Source organism: Coloeus monedula (assembly GCF_965178545.1).
Source record: "Coloeus monedula genome assembly, chromosome: 10".
In the NCBI taxonomy this organism is placed as follows: Eukaryota; Metazoa; Chordata; class Aves; order Passeriformes; family Corvidae; genus Coloeus; species Coloeus monedula.
In genome coordinates, this window is record NC_138790.1 from 22,198,271 (window position 1) to 22,219,855 (window position 21,585).

General features: G+C 46.7%; 1 protein-coding gene across 3 annotated transcripts in view; it reads left to right on the plus strand.

Annotated features, from left to right (window-relative positions):
* TNIK (TRAF2 and NCK interacting kinase) overlaps positions 1-21,585 on the plus strand; it is a 151,460-nt gene that overhangs the window by 87,350 nt on the left and 42,525 nt on the right. For all 3 annotated transcript variants that reach the window (XM_082288219.1, XM_082288221.1, XM_082288220.1), the window contains exons 5-12: positions 3,284-3,394; positions 5,701-5,791; positions 7,130-7,260; positions 10,568-10,622; positions 11,382-11,460; positions 15,407-15,582; positions 17,177-17,243; positions 18,062-18,266. In XM_082288219.1, coding sequence (XP_082144345.1) covers positions 3,284-3,394; positions 5,701-5,791; positions 7,130-7,260; positions 10,568-10,622; positions 11,382-11,460; positions 15,407-15,582; positions 17,177-17,243; positions 18,062-18,266 — 915 coding nt within the window. The remainder of the gene's footprint in view (positions 1-3,283; positions 3,395-5,700; positions 5,792-7,129; positions 7,261-10,567; positions 10,623-11,381; positions 11,461-15,406; positions 15,583-17,176; positions 17,244-18,061; positions 18,267-21,585) is intronic.

Consider the following 21,585-nt stretch of genomic DNA (forward strand, 5'->3'; position numbering starts at 1 on the left):
ATGTGGTTGTGTAGTTGCATATGTGTTTTTTCACTCTGTTGAGCTGTGGGGGCCCAGTGAATTGGTTTAGGGTAATGTGAACAGAGTCACACCAGGGATCTGGAGAGCAGAAACGGGGGCAGCAAGGCTCCATTGAAAATTGGGCATGAGCTGTCAAAGGACTGGGTTACACCTATGCAGCTCTGAGCAGGATTGCTCTTAATCTGCTTATATACCCTGAAAAATGTTTTTGGGCAGTTGCTGATTCTTTGCATTACAGAAATTGGATCATGAAACATTTGAGAGGGGTCTGTTTTCAGCTGAGCTGTATCTCTCTTCAGTCCCTCCAAGCTCTGCAGTCCCAGGGGAGCGTGAGGGGATCGGGGCTGCTCCTCCGCTCCTGACCGAGAGCTCAGGGTTACCAGAGCAGATTGCTGCTGCTGTCTGGCAGAGTAATCCAGCACTATTTAACTCTCACTCCTCTTCAAAGCAATGTCAGTGCTGTAAACACTTCAGGACTATGAGCCCAGCTCCTTTTGCTGCCATCCCTAACCTGAAGCCTTCAGCCTGCTCAGGACCCATGGTGGCAGCTGCCTGCTGCCTCCCCAAGGGGCGTGGATTGCCTGGCTGGCCTCGATGTGCAGGGAGGTGCAGGCAGGGCAGAGCCAGGCAAGTCATTTATGGAGGAACTCGTGTGAGAGCAGTTGGATGCTGCTGTTGGAGAGGAGAGAGCGCAGTCGTGCTGGCCCCAGTGCTCCCACCCCAGCACCAACACAAGCAATGAAAACCTGGGCTTATCTTGCTACTGAGTATTTTATTTGCTGTTTAACACCAATTTGATTGCCATTTCTGTTTCTGAAATGGGCATCAGCTTTTCTGCAGATCCATCAAGGGAAGGTTTCTGTGCTTTTAATGCTCTGTCACTGGCTTCAGGTCCCACGATGCAGATGGTGAGGGACTCTTTTGCATGGGAGCCAGGCGGTGGGGTGGGATGAGAAATTTGGGTGGCCTGGGCATATGGGACCATGTTGCACCCAGGTTCTGTTTACACACACAGCAGAAGGATTGATTTCCAGTAGCATTTAGCCTGAGGGTGTTGTGTGCTTGTTTTCTGTAACTTAAAAGAAGTCAAATTGTTCCTGGGCTGGGGCATAGGAACACAGAAGGATGTGTTGTGCAATAAAGGATTTGATTTGGGGAGTTCCTCTAGACAAGCTGGAGCAGTTCACTGTAGGATGGATTTGGGTTGGTGTTCTGAAGGTTTTGGGTTCTTCCAGGTAATACACAGCAGAGATCGGAGAAGAGGTCTTGCCATTCCCAAACTGAGGAAAGTGGTGGTTGATTTGAAAACTGCAAAGGCTCTTTAAACAAAAAATTCATGAGACAGCAGGACACAGAGATTTACAGCTGCAGCTTCTGAATTTGCCTTGCTTATGAAGTTTGCTGTCACTCTGGTATGAAGAGCTAAGTCAATGCTAAATGAACTGTATTTAAAAGTACTTCCTCAATAAATGTCCTTGCAAATTAAATTTCAGAAGATGATCTTACCTTTAGCCCATCTTGATGATAATTTTAATTATGGTTAATAAAAATTCAAAATGCATTTCCAGTTTATTGTCTTACTCTGTTATGACTTCATCCCTTAAGAAAATTGGTCATGATGCAAGTGTGTGAGGGCAAAGCACTTTCCAAGTGCCATTTGAAGCCTTTTCTGAGTGTATTAAGCTCTGCCCTAAAATCAGCAAGGACTTATGTTCATTTTAATTTTTCTCCTGGAAGACTGTTCATTTCCAGGCTAAACATACCCTTAGTGTTGATAAATTGATATTATGGCAGTATCTGCATTGTTTTTTTCCCTCTCTGGTGCTTACCTGTCCTTACTGTTGACAGTATACGCAGATATCCCATACCTTTGTATGGGGCAGATTTTGGCCGGTGACCCATCCATTTCTGCCATTTCTTCCACTTCTTGAAGCCACTTTCATGACATAACAGGGATATTCCCAGAATTTTTCAGCACCTGTTCAGGAAGAGAAGAGAAACTCAACATCAAAACTAAAGATAGGAGCATGGTCAAAGCCAAGTAAGGTATAGTCTGCTCAAGTATTTTATTTAGCCCAAAGGTTTATGGCCATCCTGTGTCTGGATTTTATAATCATTATAATTTATGATAGTCTTAAATCACTGCATTTGTGCAATTTGGTCAGGAGTAACCCTTCTGCCATTTTAATTCTCTTCTTGGCCTGTGCTTTTGATAGTGATGTCACTTGCTTGGAGAACGTTAAAATGCCATGTAAGCCTCATGTGATAAGAAACTTGAAACATGCACATCGAAGAATCTGGCAAGGAACCACTGGCAAGCGAGTATCTTTAAGTAGGAAGCAGATCTAATTGGAAAACATGGTTTCACATCTGAGAAGAAGCACTTGCACAGGCCTTGGAGGAAGCTTCTTTCACACATGGGCTGTGCTTGCTTTCTGGAGCACGCTGATGGCTCCTGCATGCCCTGGGGATCTGTGAAATCCCTGGGAGGCAGACTCACATCCCGTGCTATTTTTGTAACGTTTATTTCACAGTTGTTCAATGACAAGATTAAGTTTGGGCTGGGTTAGATCATTACACTTCTATATTTGATATTCTGAAATTTTGGAAGTGGTACAAGCAGTGGTGGCCAGTCATGTTGGAACCAACCTGAGCAGCAGGACAGCAGCTCTCTTGCAGGAGGCCTGACACTGCTTGGCAACCTTCCCCTCAAGGGAAGTTTCCTGCTCAGAAACATGATCAGAACTAAAGGTTGTCTGGTTAATAAAAAATAAAAATTGAAAAGTACACCTGGTTCTTAAATCATAGGAAGCTTTCAAATATCTGCCTCAGTGCCTTTGTATTTTCAGAACTGAAGGACTTACGCAAGAGCCAGAGTTTTGTTTTATTGCTGTTGATACTAAACATTGATCACAGGTATAAAGTAGGGCATGTAGGGGTAGCGTTTGAGATTCTGGATCTCCTCCACTGATTTTCAGCACTGGACTGATTCCTGTTCCTTGCTCCCAATCTTCTGGAGGGCCACAAGCCTTTCAAGCCTTCCAGCCTTTTACTGTTTCATTTTATAGCAAACCCCAAATGGATTACAAGCTGATAGGTTCAGGATGATGTCCCAATGGCTCTGTGTAGCACCATGGGGTCCCCACAGCAGCAATGCCAGCGTTGGGGTCCTGCCCTGGGGCCAGGCAGCCCGGGGGATGCTGCTGGTGGTGTCACTGCATGACATTTATGTCGTTAATTACATTCCTGTTCCCTTTGGCAGCTGGTGATGGAGTTCTGCGGCGCGGGCTCCGTCACCGATCTCATCAAGAACACGAAGGGGAACACCTTGAAGGAGGAGTGGATTGCCTACATCTGCAGAGAGATTTTGCGGGTACGTGTCCAGGGGGAGCTGAATGTTGTTGGGAGTGTGGCAGTTGAGTGCTCAGGGGACGTGGGAAGCCTTTGGCTCCGCAGACTTCGTGGATGCTGGGCTGCCATGGGCTGGAGCCTGTGTGGTGCTGGCAGGCCTGAATGATTCATGTGCCTGTATGATGCATAATAAATAAGTCCTGCTTAATGCCCTTTAGCTCTGTTAGTTCCCTGAGTTTTAACCCTCTTTTTCCTTCAACAAAAATATCATCTCCTATTAGTGTTAAAAGAGCAAAGATTTATTTAGTTTAGAATTATGTTTTTAGTTAACAGAAAGGTGGAGGACTAATAATGTCTGTGGAAAGAAGAATCTTCCTGATTAAAAAGCATCCTATGTTTTATTAAACCCACATGTCTGACTTTAATGAGGATGCTGCAGCTTTTATATTCATGATATAAATGTTTGACTGAAATGTCTTAAAATGGGCCATGCCAGAGTTTCATGTACTGGGAGATGGCAGCTTCAGCAAAGACTTCCCTGCATTTTGCACTGCTGAGGCTGGAGGATGGGATTGTAATGGTTGCCCTGTATTAACATCTATTGTTCTGGGAACTGAAGATTTGTTCAAGAGGAAACAGAAATATTTGGCATGTGAAGGAAATCTGTACAAGAGCCGTCCAAGTGATAGGATGAGAGGAAATTGCCTCCAGTTGCACCAGGGGAGGTTTAGGAAAAAATTCTTCATCAAAGGGGTTGTTAAGCATTGAAACAGGCTGTCCAGGGAAGGATGGATCCCCATCCCTGGAGGGATTTAAAAGAGGTGTGGATGTGCCACTTAGGGACGTGGTTTAGTGCTGGCCTTGGCAGTTGTCAGGATTATGGTTGGACTAGATGGTCTTAAAGGTCTTTTCCAACCTAAACAATTCAATGATTCTATTAAAGAAAATGAGGCAAAATGATCTTTCTGAAAGGATGTGCCTGACACTGAGGCTGCTATGGCTGTCCAGAGGTGGCACAGCACTTCTGCATTGTCCCTGAATGCCACTATCCACACCAGCATGATGTGCAAAAGATGCTGGCACTGTAACTCATCAGCTGTTGTATGGACACTGCTTTCAGTGCCAGGAGGCCACAGTTACATGGGCTTATTTTAAAATGTGTATGAGCTCCGTGAGCCAGCTCCTTAAAATAGTCCTGGCAGTGAGTCAGAACCCAGCCTGACTCATGTCCCGGGGCCACCATCGAGTGCCACCCGTTGCAGTTTGGCCACACATTGGGGCGGGTGACCTCTGTGGGGTTTGGGGTGAGGAAAGGCTCCCACCTTCACATGGAAGAACATGGCTCACGTGGTTCGGACAGTGGTGGACAGTTGGAATTCTGACACAAGGCTCAATCCCACATTGTTAAAGGATTTATTGAAATTCAGTGGAATTTTCACTTTGCTCCGATGCTCAAAGGTGCCTGTAACCAAGTATAATATGGCTAAAATAAGGACTCCCATACAGATATAATCTGTTCCACAGTTTTCCCAAGGTGACGAGTGTAAAATGACTAATAACTACCAGAAGCGATAGCAGAAATCCCTTCCTTCCTCAAATATGAATGTTTAATATGAAATGTAAACCTAATGCAAAATTAGTTTTTGAAGTAATCCATATTTTTCCTAAGATGGCAATCTGGGTGGATGTTACTTTGAAACTGAAATAATAAATGAATGAAATAAAAATGTGCGTTGCAAAAAGAAATTAATGAGCTAATAAACCAGCACAACAGCAAAGCCAGTTTATCTTTAGCCTTTGAGACAGGCTTTTTACTTGAGCTATATCTCTGTTAGGGATGTGTGCAAGTTATAACATTTGTATTTGCATGGTAGCTTTTTTAACACAAGCTTCTCAGTGTATTGAAATCCAGTTTATTGGACCGATATAACAAGAGAATTGTTTTGTTTAGTTTCTGGATGATGGAAATAGAGAAAGGAGACAAACCCATTCTGTTATTTCTGCCACAGAAATGGCTCCCTGAGGCAACGGAGCACATGGGGGAAATCATGTCTGGAGCGATGGAAGAATTTGGGTTAATACAGGTTCCTGCAGGAATGTGAAAGATTGGGTTTAATCCCTTTAGAACTGACAGGCTCCTTGCCAGGCATGTCCTCCCAGCATGGGACATGGGACAGTGTTTGGAGCATGTGATAAACAAAAGCATTCTCCAGTGCTTAACTCCAACTGTGAACCTTTCATTTCTGGAGCATAATTGGTTGAGGAGGAATGTCAGAAAATAACATGCTTTGAACTTGGGTTCCTCTAACCTTTCTCTGAATTCTCCAGGGATTGAGTCATCTACACCAGCACAAAGTAATTCACCGAGACATCAAGGGACAGAATGTATTGCTGACGGAAAATGCAGAAGTGAAACTAGGTAAGGGTGGGTTAGAACTCCTGGAAACTGCGGCTGGGCTGGCTGGGGGGAAGCAGCAAAACTGGTTTGTACGTGACCTGAAGAAAGAGGATGGGTACCAAGAGCTCCTCTGTGGGTTTTGTCATGTTGGCTTCGATAACATGGCCTTGGGTGTTGACTGAGTGCTGTGCCTTAAAGTGCCAGGGGTTGATGGCCAGGTTCTGCTTAGCAGAGGTGCACTTGCAGTGGTGTTTCTGTTCAGACAGCTCTGCCACAGGTACAGGTTAAACAACCAACACCAGTTTTTCATGCCCTGGATTGAAAACTGCCCTGTGTGCATCACCAGATGTTGCCAAGGGCTGTTCCCCCACAGCTGCATAGCAGTGTCCTGGAGGATAATCCATTCAGTTTAGTGTGACATGGTCCAGACTCCTTTTCCAAGCTAACCTGATGGAGGGGGCTTAATTTGCAAGAACTACTCTGAATTTGTGCACTGTGTTAGTCACCCTGGCATTGGTGTGGTGATCATATGGAAGGCAGCAGATGAGTGCAGATGATGTGCTCACATCCTTGCTTGTCCACTATCAATGTTATTAAGGCTGTCTTTGCACATTTTTATTTACGCTGGTATTGGCAGATCCCTTACACTGGTCATGTGTGGTGCAAGCCTGGTTTTCCATGCCTCCTCTCTCCATCTACAGCAGAATAAAACCCTGGCTTAACAGATGGCACCACCAGCTCATTTGGCTTTATGCTGGTGAAGATTCCCCTCCAAGGGGAAATTCTCTGGGGCAAATCTCCAGCCATTGTGTTGTGCAAAGTGCAGTTAGTGGACCATAGAGTATTCTCTCATTGGTTTGATTTCATCATTTTTTGCTTCATTTTGCAGCTCTCTGCTTGACATTTCCCGTGGGCCGTTGTCCTTGGCCCTTAGTTCCTTAAGTCTTTTGCATTTCTGCCATTTGCAGCAAGAATTTAGGTAGAAAAATGAGGCTTCCACCAGTATTTGGCAGGCTTTAATTCAAATGAGCAAGCGTAGAACAAAGGCTGCTGCTTATTCATGTTGCTAACCCTGTTTCTCATTAGTATGAGGAGCTGTGATTTCTTTTCATTGCCTCCTGGCAAGGAGGAAAAGGCACAGGGTTTTGTACAAAACCTGGACATCAGATGATCAGGTTTGTCCTTGATTGACCTCTGTTGATCCCAGCAGAGATCAAACAGGGATGTCTTCAGCCACGTCTTTCTTTCCTGGCCGTGTGGCGTTGCTCTGAACAAACACAATGTTTTACATTCAGCAGCAGAGTGTTGCTCAGGTTTGTCTCTGACCTTACGGTGCCCCGTTGTCTCCCTGCTCCGCAGTGGATTTTGGTGTCAGCGCCCAGCTGGACAGGACGGTGGGCAGGAGAAACACCTTCATTGGAACGCCTTACTGGATGGCCCCCGAGGTCATCGCCTGCGATGAAAATCCCGATGCCACTTACGACTTCAAGGTACCTAAATGAGCATCTTCTTACTCAGGAATCCAGAATATCCTTGCAGCTTTGAAAAACACACTGGCAGGCAGCGCAGGCTCCTCCTGCTTTCTGGCTGTGGGATTTTGGGATGCCAGTTCAGGTCCATCCTGAAGCTTTGTTGTGCTGTTCACGTATCCAAATTTACTGTGAGGAGTCTTTCCCCGTGTGGAGAAGGGTGTCAGACTCAGGTTTCCTACCTGCTACCCTGCTTTTTGGTGCTGTGTATTTAAATACTCCAGTCAAACAAGCTGTATTTGCTCTATTTACTCTGGAGAGGAGTCAGGTCGGGTTTAGAAAGGGTAAAATCACATCCTCTGGCCTGCAGGCTGATATTTGCAAGGAGATATGAAGGCTGCCACACAGTCAGACATTTAGGGGGCTGACCTACTTTTCACATGTCTCTCCAGCCTGTTTGAAGTTTATTTTTGGAATGGTGGCAGCACAACATCGCTGCTGAGTTATAATGTGGCACAGAGCCCTGTGCCATGCAGCAGATCCACAGGAAGGTTCGGAGTCCCACCTGCCCATTCAAACTGCAGAGAGGTCTGATGTTTAAAGCAGGGAGAGCTTAATATAGTTTATCCTGTTTCTGCCTTACTACAAGTTTCTGGACACACATCTGTAGAAATATCCCTTGGGTTTTTATTCCTTGTTTTTTTGGAGTGTCCAGAGCTTGAATTTCTAACTCCAAGCCTGCTAAGGTCCACTGAGTGTGTCCAGAGAGGAGGTCAGGACACTGACACATGAACTCTGGGGGGGAAGCTCAGGCATGTGTGAAGCTCACTGTACCTCTGTTTGTGTGCATGCTGAGAGGTCACTTCACAAGGTGGTGTTTAAAAAGGGCTTTGAGACCCTCTGGTGTGAGCTGCTTTCTGAAAGTAGAACACTCTGATGTAACAGAGCCACAGCCCACCATCGTGGTACAATTTGGGCTGCAATTACTGATCATTCAGAGAAATTTTTGAGAAATGAATGATTTTAAGATAACCAAATGATGCTTTGCTATTGCAGCCATTTAAGTGCATCAGTCAACTTTTGAACCGATGGTTTTCCAGACAGCAGCTCTCCAGTCCGAGTTCAGACTCTGGGTTACAGAAATAGTTAAGGATGGGGATGTGTAGAAATAGTTTAATCTCCAGTTACCTATTACTCTTTGATTAACCAATTACAATGGGCATTTCCTCAGCTCTGCTGAGGGCAGTGCCTCATGACAGGGCTGCACCCTGCACTGGCTGCTCTCACCACTTCTCCGACAGCTGCCTGTGCCACACTCTCATTAATCACAGCTTTTTATTATTCTTTCTCTTAAAAAGGACTGATATCTTCATAGGCTACTTTCTACCCTCTGAAATCCCCGAGGATTTTCCTCTTGCCAGAATAACTGGGGCACTTAATATGCCGTGGACTGATGCACAGGCAGCAGGACCAGAATCTCTATTGTCCCCGAGGATCAGATGCTCGCAGCGAGCCGGGCGCTCGCCTCTCTGAAGTTGGCCCTGGCCATTTTTCCATGGCTGGGGGTGTGGAACAGGAGGCTGATTGCTGCTGACACGCTCCATGCAGGGTGCTTTCAGAGCTCCTGGTGATGTGGGAGCCACTGGACATTAGCCCATACCCCGGATCACATCCCCGCACCTGATGCTCTCACTTTGAAGTAGGGTGGGGAGGATGTAAATGATAATTATTTCTTTTTAAAAGGATGCAAATCAGATGCTCTCAGGTTTAGCTGACTGGCTTAAGATACTATATACAAAAGATGAGATTTATAGGGTGAGAAAAGGAATCCTCACAGGCTTAATCTGTTGGACAAAAAGCCTCTGATCTCACTGTTTCCTTAGCCAGAAAGAGATGCCTGTGTAATCTATGGAAGGAGGCAGTAAATACCTCCTCACATAAATAAACCACTTTAAAAAAGAACAAATAGAAACCCCCCACTGCTGAGGTTATTTGTTGGTTTTTTCCCCAGCCAGTCTTCCTTTTTTCTTTAGAGATATCTTCTCAATAAGCTTAGAATCAAAAGCATGGGGAGAAAGAAGCCTGCTTCCCTTCCCAAGTTAAGGCAATGCAAATACATTAGCACAGCATCCCTTTGCTGGATGGACTGAAAGGCTTTTCAGTCTTAAAAATAAAAACCACTCAAAAAAATCCTGAATTCCAGATCATTATAAAATGTGTGCTTCCCGCTGAGTTTTCTGCTTTCTCTGGGAGACTTAGAGAGGTGATAATCCCTTTCTGTATTCCTCCAGCTTTAAGATCACTTGGCATCTTGCATATAATACTGGGCACCTCAGTATGGAAAGACACATTAGGAATTTGGAAGGAGTTCAGTGGCAACCCGGAGGGAAGGGGTCATGTGTGCTGAATCATGTGGAAAGACTGTGATAATTAAGTATGCAGCAGAAATCCCAGCTGACCAGAAACAAAGAATGGATGAGACTGTGCTGTGAAAGGGCTGAAAATAAGATTTGAGAGAGAATTTTTAAGCAGGTACAAAGATGTGTAGCTAGGACAGCATTTGTTAAGGGAGAACTTGAGCTAAAAACAAGGAAAAGTGCCTTGAGATTGAAAATCCAAGTTGTCTTTCCTGCGGGGGGTGTATGTGAAAAGGTGCTTGTGGTTCTCTAGCTCTGGCTGGGGTTTTGGGACTCCGTGCTGGGAAAAACAACCTTTCTGGGATTTATTCACTAAATGGTATGTTTAGAGGCTTGAGGCGGTTTAGAAAGGGCAGCTCTTGAAGTGGAGAGGAGAAAGGTGAAGTGGGACTGCAGGGACATGGCAGACAGCAGGGCAAGGGAGAGCTGGATGTACAAGAGGAAGGGTGGAAGGCAGAGTCCATCCCTTCCAGCTTTAGATGAAAGCACCAACATTGGTCTGAGTCATGTTCGCAGTCCAGCAGATGGGTTACGCTCGTCTTCTCTCACTGGGCATGTACAGCCTCTGCCTCCTGCCCTGCCAGGAGAGCCAGTCCATCCCCTGGGACTCATTACCAGGGCTGGGGGTGCAGCCACAGCTCGTTAGTGATGGTGGGGTGGGGGGAGAGGCACTGGAGGGCAGCTCATTGCTGCTGTCTGGCTGGAGCTGGGGATTTGGGTGTCCCTGTTGGCAAGGGGGAAGATGGAAGGAAGAGTGATACAGGTATGAAATCAAAGAGTTTCCCAAATAGGTCTGTTGTCTCTGCTCTGATCCTTCAGGAGACTCAGGGATGAGCAAGGCTTGGGAACAGGGTAAATAAAAGTGTCCATTTCTCCTTCCACTGGCAGTGTCCCTCTGCTTTCTTTCACAGAGTGATTTGTGGTCTCTGGGGATAACAGCCATCGAGATGGCCGAAGGTGCTCCCCGTGAGTAGAGTCATTGCTCTGTTCATTATCCCTGGGTTGTAACATGTTGGGGTTTGCTGAGCACCAGCCAGAGCTCGGCTCTGTGCAAGAAACACAACCCCAAGGTTTTCCCAAGCAACCTGGGCTTGCTGAAGTGGAGCTCGCAGCCCCCATGGGGACAAAGCTGCCAGGGCAGCATGGCCCAGGGGGCAGGATGGGCAGTGAGCAAAGGCAGACCTGTGTGACCCTGATACATGTTTGGGCACTCTGGGACATGGTTTCCTCAAATAAAATACGGATGAAGAAGGGATGGAGGACTGGAAGCAGGTAAAACACCTAGGAGCTGGTGTGACACCAGTAGTGACACACTGGGTTCACCTGGTGCACCTGCACAGGTCACACTGCCGCAGTTTTCAGCATAATCCTGGGACTGTCCTTGCTGGAAAATGCAAGTAAATAAAGCAGAGCATGGTGGCATGTGATGTGGCTGTCCCATGCTGTGGCCCATTGATCTCAGCACCTCACAGGTGCTGAGGACGTGGAGCTGCAGGAGCAGAGGTGTCCCCAGCCAGCTCCTGCATTGACCCTGGCACTGCTGGGGACACTCACAGCCCTTGGATGGGGATATCAGCCCTCACTTGAGCCCCAGGGCTGGGGGTTGTCTATGGGGGGTTGTTGCTGCAGTCATCCTGCCACGAGGGTCTGGCAGCCTCAGAGGAAACTCAGATCTCCCAGCTGGATATCTGTGCCATGTTTAATGCCTCTTTTTACAAATTGCAGCTCTGTGTGACATGCATCCCATGAGAGCCCTCTTCCTCATCCCCCGCAACCCAGCCCCGAGGTTGAAATCAAAGAAGTGGTGAGTTTCTTTCTCAATCTTTAGGAACTGTAAAAACATTTCTGGAGCAACCTGTTTCTGCAGCCAGGCATGCTGGGGACGTGGTGTTGGCATTTATATAGTTTTAGGGGTTGGTGATGGTCCCCAGAATCAACCCCAGAATTGAGGTTTGGTCTCCTTTGGAGAAGAAATCTGTTCTGAAGGATCCACAGGGATGGAGGGCTTCCTTGGTATGCAGAGAGAGAAGCATGCTCACCCTGCCATTTCACAGTGCAGAGTTGGTTTTTCCAGGGCAGTTTGTGCAGCCTGAAGTCTGATGACACTTTGCTTGGCTCCCGTTTCGTTCCAGTTAGGTTCTGTTCTCAAGTGGAAACATGTATCCAGGCCAAAAAAAAAAAAGGATGGTTTATCTTGAAGGCCCAGGAATGCAGAGATTTGTACTTAGTTTGGGCTTTATTTTAAAATTTTGCAGGAAAGGATGCATCACTGTTTTGGGGAAAAAAAAAAAAAAAAGGAAAGAAAGTGAGGCATGCCAATAAAAACCCACAGGAAAAATATTCCTGAAGCCCAGCAGATGTTGTTTTGTTACTGTATGTTCTGTGTTGATGGAAGTGGAGTCCTTAAAAACACTTGTCTTTGGTTTGTGCTGTTTTCCTGCCCCAGGTTCAGCAGTGGTTTAGTCAGGAAAGATCTGCCACATGTTAGAGAGACAGCACTGCCCCTTGTTCCCAGACAGGCTGAGCTCACAGGGGGAAGTTTTCCCTTAATCCTTTAAATTTTGCTTATTATTTTATTTATTACAGACCAGTAAAAAGGGGAAGAGCCCATGGTAGGTATTGACAACATCTGGGGCCACAGCAGCAGGTATTTTGTTGCTGACAGAGGAGTGAGAGGGACTTGGAGTCCTCTGCTTTGGATGCATGGTGTTGGGCTTTTAGGACCAGCCTAAAACCTCACCTGGGCTTTGGCAGGAGGCATCTCAGTTCTGTCAGCCTGATCATCAGCTGCTCCAGTACCAAGCCAGGAGGAGAGGGCCCATTCCCAGCTGGCTCTGCAGAGGGTGTCAGATATTCTAGCTCTCTTTGCACGACCTTTTGAGGATGCCATTAGTCAGCTGAGAAAATAGTGTAGGTGCTTGTTTTCTGCCAGATCACCAGTCTGCTCCTTTGTTATCCTCACTCCTACAGCACAAAAAGAATTGTGAGACTTCAGAGTTTATTTTTCATACAAAAGTGCTGTTTATTCAGCAAAGACTCCCTCAGCCTTCAGGCAGAGGGGAGCTGATGAAAGCAGATTTAGAGCACGATGTTTCCCCATGTCCTTAAGGTAAAAATGGAGCTGGGGTGGAATTTGTGTTTTAGTCCCTGCCCTGAGATTGCAGGATGTGCTTAGTGCAAGGTGGGGGGTTCCTGGGCACCACCTTCCCACACGTCTGGCAGCTGTCCCAGGTTTGCACATCCTGTGGTGTCTGCCCAGGGCTGTGCTCTGCCTGTGCCAGGGGTGGCATCCTGGGTGCTTTGAGGGAAGGATCTCCTGGGAAGCCATAGTGTAATAAAACTCCAGCTTCAAGGGGCAACGTGGTGCTCACCTGGCCTCTGCTATCCTTCCATGAACAAGCAGGGATCCCTGGTGTCCAGCAGAGTTGGGACACGTGTACCTCAGGCAGCTCAAACCTAGCATCTTCCAAGCTGTCATTGCAATGGAAAGCTCCAAATGATCCAGATGAAGCTCCACCAACTCCTTGAAAGCAAATTTTTATGGCATTTTCCATGTGTCACTGGGCAGATTTGTTGTCCTTGGCTCATTTCTCAGCTGGAGGTTTTGGACCTTGCCAGATTGGGTCCTGGAATTCTGCAAGCCCGTCCAAGGAAGCATGGAGGTGTTTGACCAGGCTTTTGGGGTGGCTCCCTGGCAGTCAGTGGGCTGACTTTCACAAGCACAGGTCACAAGAGCAAAGCAAAATGGAGAAAGGTTCAACTTGAACCTTGAGTTTGTCCTTGCTTTTGTGCACAGCAACACGTAAATAAAAGTACACCACATGGGCAGACCATCTTTTTTTTCCTTACACGTAAAAGTAGTGAAGGGATTCCAGCACCTTTGAGGGTAAGTCAGGAAAGCCAAGAGGGAACACTGGCATGGGAGCCTGTCCTGAATTAAAAATTGCAGAGAGGAAAATAATTTTGTTGCTTGCTAAATCCTCAAACTAGCTTTTAAAATAGTGCTGTGTTCCTCTGAAATTAAAGTCGTTGGTGTATCATTTTCTTTCCCAATTAAAGCCAGCCAGCAATGAAGCTTTATTTTCTTCCTCCCCTGTTTGCAGGCAAAATGAACTCAAACTTTAGTGATTTTGTTCCCATAAACCTTTTCTAGCCCTGCCTTGTAAAAGACATGAAACCTCTTTGTTAATGAGGTGATACTTGCACTGTGATACCACTTTTCATCCAAGCAGCTGCAAAGACTTTGCAAACATTGATTTAAGCTTTACAAACCCCAGGAGCTGGAGGAGTGTGTGCTTCAGGAAGGTGGGCTGACCTGGGCCTGGGGAGGGGATGAAAATTGTGGTGGAGTTCTCCTGGATCAGAGCCAGGGAGAAACTGGTCTTCTGCTCCAGTGAGGGCTGAACTGTGCCACTGGGCAGGCTGGCTTGTTTAGAGAGGAAGATTTTTGGGAAATCCCGTGGCCTGAGCTGGAAAGTGGACAGGAAATCCCTGTCCATAGCTGCTCAGGCACCAAAGGTGTCTTAGGGCATCACGGGGCACTGGGACCCCCATCCCAGCACTTCCAGGAGGAAAACCTTTTAGCTACTTCACCTGTACTGTATTCCATATGCTCTGGACCACACATCCAGGGCTGGAGTCTCTCCAGCTTCACACCAACAAGGGAGAATCATATTTTAGAAGTGGATTTTTTTTTGAGTATCACATTGATTTTCCCTTCTGGGTATGCTGAGAACACTGCACTTCTCAAGGCAAGGTGGAGAAGGCAGATTTGCTCATTAGCAAAGCTGGAGGGAAGATTTAATTGGATCCACTAGCATATTTTATTTTTGCATCTGAATTTGTATGGATTAGCACTTAAAAGTTAAATCACTTCTAGTCTCACAGCTTAAAAGTAAAATCCCTGAAAGCTTATTGTTTTACTACTAATGCAATTCTGTAGTATCTTTTGGCTTCTGACATTAATTTATATTCATTTTCTTATTTGCTAAAGCAACACAGACTACAGTAGCCTGTCAACATCTTCCTTTCTTGTAAATCCCCATTCTCTTGAGTTTATAATGTGGTGAAATTAGTTCCAGGAAAACTTGGGATATGCAGCACTTGAGACTAAGACAAATTTGTTTATTAAAGATTTGGCTGAAACTGTTTTAGCTGAGGTTGAATGTAGCTTTGTGGGCAGGGAGGCTGTGAGGAGGGCAGGGCTCTGTTCCCATCTCTATCAAAAGAGCATGTCCTAATTTCTTGGATCAGGGGCTTGGTGGCCCCCTGGACCTGGTGGGTTGTGATGCTGCTGAGAGAGCAGGGAAGAGCTTCAGGCAGCAGCATCGCCCAGAGGTTGCCTGAGTTTTACCAAGCCCTGCACTATTGGGACTTAAATCTGAAAAAAAAAAATTAACCTAGCATGTCGCACTCATCTTCACAAAGATTCATCTCCTGAAACACTGCCCGGAACAATCCACTCAAGCACTGTGTTTATATCTGTGTGCATTGTATCTCGTTTCTACCTGCAGTTTCACAGGTTCAGAGGGAAGGGAGGAAGAGCACTCCCTTGCTTTTTCTTGGTTGCCACTGGTGACATCTGGCTTTGGTGGTTCTCTGGTCATACTGATGGTTCCCAGCTTTCTGGGATGATGAGCAAGAACTGAGCAAAATCTTCTCAAACACCACCAAGTTTTTTTCACTTTCTAACATGAGAATCAATACATTTACCTGTTAATTCTGTACCTTCCTTCCCTGTTCTTGACCAGGTCTAAAAAGTTTCAATCCTTCATTGAGAGCTGCCTAGTGAAGAACCACAGCCAGAGACCAACCACGGAGCAGCTGATGAAGCACCCCTTCATCCGAGACCAGCCCAACGAGAGGCAGGTCCGCATCCAGCTCAAGGACCACATCGACAGGACTAAAAAGAAGCGAGGAGAGAAAGGTCAGTGGAGAAGAGAGGAGGGTTAGTGGAGAAGCAGCACTCTGAGCAATCCTTGACCTCTGCCATGTGCTGAGACATCACTGTCTGGGCAATCCATGACCTCTTCCATGATCTTGGGGATTGCTAGTGCAGACCAAGGCACATCCATGTGGGTAAAAGAGGGAAGGCAGAGAGGACTGGGTTGCCCATGGTCTCAGTTCCAGTACCCCTCACTCAGATGGGTGAGTTTCTTTGCAATCTGGTTGAGTTCAATAGGTGTGATCCTCTGTGTGACCACACTTCCTGTGGTTTTGGGGTCAGATTGTTTTGTTTGGTTTGATTCCTCTCAGTCATTGAAATGAAAATAAATACCCATAACTAAACAATGGGTGTTATGCAAAGCAGACAGGTGACTGTCATTAGAGTTAATCAGTGTTTTTAAATACTGGTTTTTTCCTAATGAAAAATGGTGTCTTTTTTTAGCCCAGGTGGTAATTTCCACAAGGAACATCTAAGCTTTGATTCATTAAAGCATGTGTATAAAATTTACGTTTGCATAGATCCGTGCTGGCGTGTGGGAGGGTGAAGCTGCTAAGCCGAATTTTCCCCAGCTCACGTATTTCATGCTAAGTGTGTTGATCTACGTGACATCCCTGCAGCACCAGCGATGAGCAGGGCTGTGCAAACGAACATCCAGATAAGACCCTTGCCCCAGAGCAATTCCTCTGACTAGGAATAACCTATTAAACTGAATGTTTTCAGTGAACTCTCCAGGCCCTATCAAAGTCCTCTGCAAGAAAGATCAGATAGCAGAAGAAACTTGTTAAAGTATTCAGCTGCTTGTGAACTGAATTTTAATTTGAAAGCTCATTTGTAGAATCCAGCAAATTAATACATTGCTATTTCTCTTCTTATTGGTAGCAGAATTAATTTTTCATGTGTACCTTCCAGCCCCTTGTAATAGATTTCGCTACAATCAAAACAATAAAATGGGATCCCAGTGAAGTATTAAATGTGTTTAGTCTGGCGAATGAAGGTTGGACCCTAGAGATGGAGAGTAATTGGATAAATGTGAGCCTTTCTTTGGCTATAATTCCCTTCATCCAATAAGGATGATATCCCAACAGAAATTGCAGTATGTAGCACAACATTGCAGTGAGCTTTTATGTAGATATCTTCATTGCCTGGAAATTACATGGATTTGTATAGGAAGAGCCCATGTTTAGGGAAGGAGGAGCTGGTGCCTTCAGAGCCTTGGTTGAATCCCACCATCCTGTGACTGCGGCTCCAATAGCTGGTGGGGCACCTCCCGTTGCAGAACCATCCTGAAGAAGGGGGTCACTCACTGTCATATGGGGATAAATTTTTATTTCATGGACTTCCCCATCTCTATATCAAGGGGCTGTGGTTGTCAGGGCTGTTGCCCACTGTGCTGCTGCTTCCCTGGCTTTGTGGCCCCCATAAAACCAGAAAATATAGAGCAGTAATGCTGCTTATTCTTGGTCATGCGAGGTAAAGAGAGTTGGCTGTTCTGCCTTCAGAGCTCTGGGGTTTTCAGCCACTGGAAAAACAAATGAGTCCAGCAAAGGGCACTGATGAGCAATTCTGTTCCTAGATGAGACAGAGTACGAGTACAGTGGAAGTGAGGAGGAGGAGGAGGAAAATGACTCTGGAGAGCCGAGGTAAGAATCAGCATTTCATTTGTACATCCCTTTAGCTCTTTATAAAATCAGTTTGGATTATGGGCTCATATGAAGTGAAAATGGAAAAAGGACAGTCTGAGCATTGAGTCCTGTTCCCTGGCAGAACAGAGGATGTTCTCACTGCCAGCTGGTGCATGGGTATAAACTGATGCTCTGGATCACCTTAACCAAAAGATGGGGAAGAAAACCCCATTGCCTGTGGGATCTGCAGCACAGCAGATCATGGGAATGTGGGTATTGAAATGTGGAAAAATGTGAGGTGAAATTAAAAAACTCTTTAAAATGTGGTTCCTTACATCCGAGTGTGAGTCTATGTTTCTGTATAATTTTTCACCATGAAACCTCCCTGGTGCTGCTGCAAGCCCTGTGGGGCTGGAACTTTCTTTGGTGGCATTTTTCAGAGCCATTGTAATTAGTATCAGGTTATTCCATTATTTCACTGAGATAATGTAGTATTTTAATAGCTGGCAATGATTCATGCTAAATGTGCTTTGTGCACAGCTAAATATAATGTGTGCCAGCCACTGCAGCACCAGAGGCTTTGGTTAGAAACTTAAAGTAAAGGAAACCTTTCCATTTACAGTGAGTAGATGACTGGTGAGCCATGAACAGAGCTCTGCCACCCTGGCCTGGCACTTGCAGGCCCCCATCCCTCCGTCCGCTGCTGCCCGAGCTCCGTCAGGTGTTCGGATGCTGTTGGGATGGAGGGGGGAGGGTCCACGCTGGGAAATGACACAGAGGCAAGAAGTTCAAGGCTGCATGGAGGGGATCTTCTCTGATGCTTCTCCTGTGTGCAGCTCCATCCTGAACCTGCCCGGGGAGTCGACGCTGAGGCGGGATTTCCTGCGGCTGCAGCTGGCCAACAAGGAGCGCTCGGAGGCGCTGCGCCGGCAGCAGCTGGAGCAGCAGCAGCGCGAGAACGAGGAGCACAAGCGGCAGCTCTTGGCCGAGCGGCAGAAGCGGATCGAGGAGCAGAAGGAGCAGAGGCGAAGGCTGGAGGAGGTAACTGGCCAGGGCCGAGCTGGTTTTGGGTGGAGCAGCAGGATTTCTGGAGGCAGGTCTGTTCTCAGCCTGGTTTAAGGTCATGTCCTGACCTCTCTAGTCAGTAACCCTGAACATTTTGTTACACTGGTCAAGCCCCTCTGCTCATCCTTTTGGCATAGCCACCTCCAGCCACTCTCCTCACCATAGCAAGTGTTGCCAACTTTTGTGAAGGTAATAGAACTGGTTTGCTATAAATAAGCCCTTGGAATACCAAACCTAAAGGGGTCCCTGGAACTACTGAGCAGAGTTAGCCCATGATTGGGGTGACAGCTGTATTCAGTCAAGGTGGGCAGAACTCATACTGGTCCAGCATCTGTCAAGTTCATGATCATTATTTGCTCCTGTGGCCTGTTACAGTTGAAGAAGCTGAAAAGCTCCATTTTCCCTATCCCTGGATCCATGTGCCGTTTGTGTCCCATTTAATCCCTAATTTCAACTTCAGTCCTTACAGTCCCTGCCAATTACAATTCCACTTGCAGGGGAGGGGCAGATGCCTGCCTGACTTGTGCAATGATCCATATGTGCCCCAAAGGATAAGATTTCATTACCCTTGTCTTAACATACCAGCCACAAATGCAATTGGTCATAAAATTATCCACCCCATTTAAAATCCAGCTGCAGGATTTGACTGTGTGACTTTGGGTGTCCCTGAGCTCCTCAGCCTGGCCACGTGCTCTGGAGGAAGTGCTTGCTTTTGCTTTAGCTCCTGGTTCTTGTATTGAAGAAGTTCACCAAAAAATAAAGGGACTTTTCCCCACCTCTTGGGTTTTTTGATGGAGTTTTGCACAAAGACACTCATTGCCTTGCTCTGAACTCAGCCCAAGTGACTCATTGAAGGGTTCATATGTTGAGGGTCATTCAATTAGCTTTCTGAAGAGGTCACCTATATGTCTGATAAAAGGATTTTTTCAGTGAATGGACTATTAGAGAATCCACCCCTTTAATTTACACTAGCCAGAGGTCTGTTACTCTGGTCACCAATCTCTCCCTGTACTGGGTAATGCCTCAGGCCAGGGGCACAGACAGGAAGGAATTTCAGGCAGCTGATGGTGATGGTATGGCTCCTCTTCGAGGTGGTCCTCTGAGCTCCTCCAGGGCAAAAATCAACACAGGCAAATCCCAGGCAAAGCATTTTTTCAGTCTGGTAAGTATGTAGGTCTGTCATGTTATCAGAGCACAGCGTGTTCAATACTTTGTAGGTCAGGCTTTGCTAGAGCCCTGCGCCCTTCCCAAGGCTGGCAAGCTGCTTTGAGAGAGGACATGGTTTGCACATAGATGCACCCCAAAATCCCCTGCCTCAGTGGATGTTTGTGAGGACTGTTGTAAGGAAGCCTGGCTCTGCCTTTGTCCCAGCCTGCTTGCTGCAAGCAGTACAGGAGCAGAACAACAGCAGAATAAAAGCAGACACCAGATTAGCTGCAATCCTGTAATGAATACAATGCTTGCTGGTGTATTAATATGTTCTCTTCACATAGAAGAAAATTGTTCTCTCTTTGCTGCTTCCCAGGCAGGTTTTGAATGGAGGACTAATCCCTTTGCTAAGCTGGTGAGCTCTGCCCTGAGCTAGAGAGTTGCTGCCTTGCTGGGTTGGGCTGTGCTCAGTCCCCTGGGCTCTGCCAGCTCCCTTCTGTTCTGTCCCCAGGTAATTAAAAGTTAATGCCACCATAGCCAGGATTAAAGCCCAATGCCTTTTGTAGTGGCTCTGAACAGCCCCATTGGGCTCTTCACCCATTGCCTTCTTCCCATATGGCTTACAGCTTTTGGACCTCATTTGAAAAGGAGATGTGCTGGAGCAAAGCTGGCTGAGAGGTGTTTGCAAGCTCCTGCCATGTCAGAGGAGTGGGGAAAGGCAGGGGGGCTGTAGTTGAAGAGCATCCTCTGCCCCCCTGATGCAATCAGTCCCATGGGCTCAGCCAGGATCAGGGCAGATGCTGGGGCCAGCTGGCAGCTGTGGTGGCCCCATCTTCTCAAGTGCCCATTTCCTCAGGTCCATCTGTCCAGGTTTAGCTTCACTTGCATCCAACCACAGAGTAAAATGAGCTCTGTTCTCTATTAGACACCGTTTGCGTGGCGGGCAAGAAACAGCTGAGTTGCTATGGTGAGGATTAAAGCAGGAGTCCTTGAAAGAGGTGCAGACCTTCTGTTGCAAACGTGGTGGGCTGTGGCAGTGGTGAGAACAGATGCTCCCCAGCACGGCTGGCTGTGGCTTTGCCAGCTGCAAGGTGCCCTGGATCTTCAAAACCAGAAAATCTGTAAATGCAGAGATCAGCAAATAAAGTTTCATCGCTGCTGCAAGGACATACCTTGGTTTTCGCTCTTCCCAGATATTTTGGGGCAGGAAGCATCTGATGGCCAGACAGAGGTAGCCAACAGCAGCTGTCACAGCTGTGCTGAGTTGGATGTGTCTGCCCCGAGGCTCCCAGCACACTCCATGGATGTGGAGTGCTGCTCCAGCACTCGTACCCATCCCAGCAGCACCCAAAGGCTCCAGCAGCAGCCAGGCTGCTCCTGCCAGGCCTCTCTGCTTCTTCCTACACCAGCTTTGCACTAACTATTGTTGATGACTCTTGGCCATGGATTTATTTTGGTTAATGGGAGCAGGATTTCTTCCGTGCTACTTTATGGTCTGACTAAGATGGGGTGTGCCTCCAGCAGACTGTACTGTACAAGCAGATCTCTGGGAGGAGAGACCAGTGGAAGACTCAGATTACTGTGTTTTCAAAATAAATTTGACCTTTAAAACCCAGTAGAGCAGCCGGGACAAATAAACCCTTGGAGCTGGTGGCTTTTGGGTCTCCTAAGTCAGCCTGTTCAAGCTGCCAAACATATTGCTGTGTTTACAGAAAGAGGTCCTACTCATCATAAGATGCCATGGAGGTGTCCAGGCTGAGGGAATGAGTTGGCATTTGGGCCCAAGTGCAGCTCCAAAAGGATTGACTTAGGATGCCAAGCTCAGAAATGGCTGGAGTTAATTTGTACTGGAGATGCCCAGCAAAAGAGCTGAAGAAAGGCCTGTTAGTGGGATAACTGGCCCATTCCTCTGTCAGTGCAGGCCTTCAGGAGGTTTGGTGGTTTTCCAATGCTGTCTTGAAATACTGGCAGGGGTAGAGCTCCAGCCCTTTCTCATGTCTCATCTAGCAGAGCTCAAAATGAAGGAATCTCATTTTTTTCTGTCACCTTGATCTTTCTAAATGGGGATTTCTGAACGTCTCACAAAGTACCTCCCATGTTAGGGCTTTTTTCAGGAAACCCACCATCTCCTGATGTTGCTCCAACA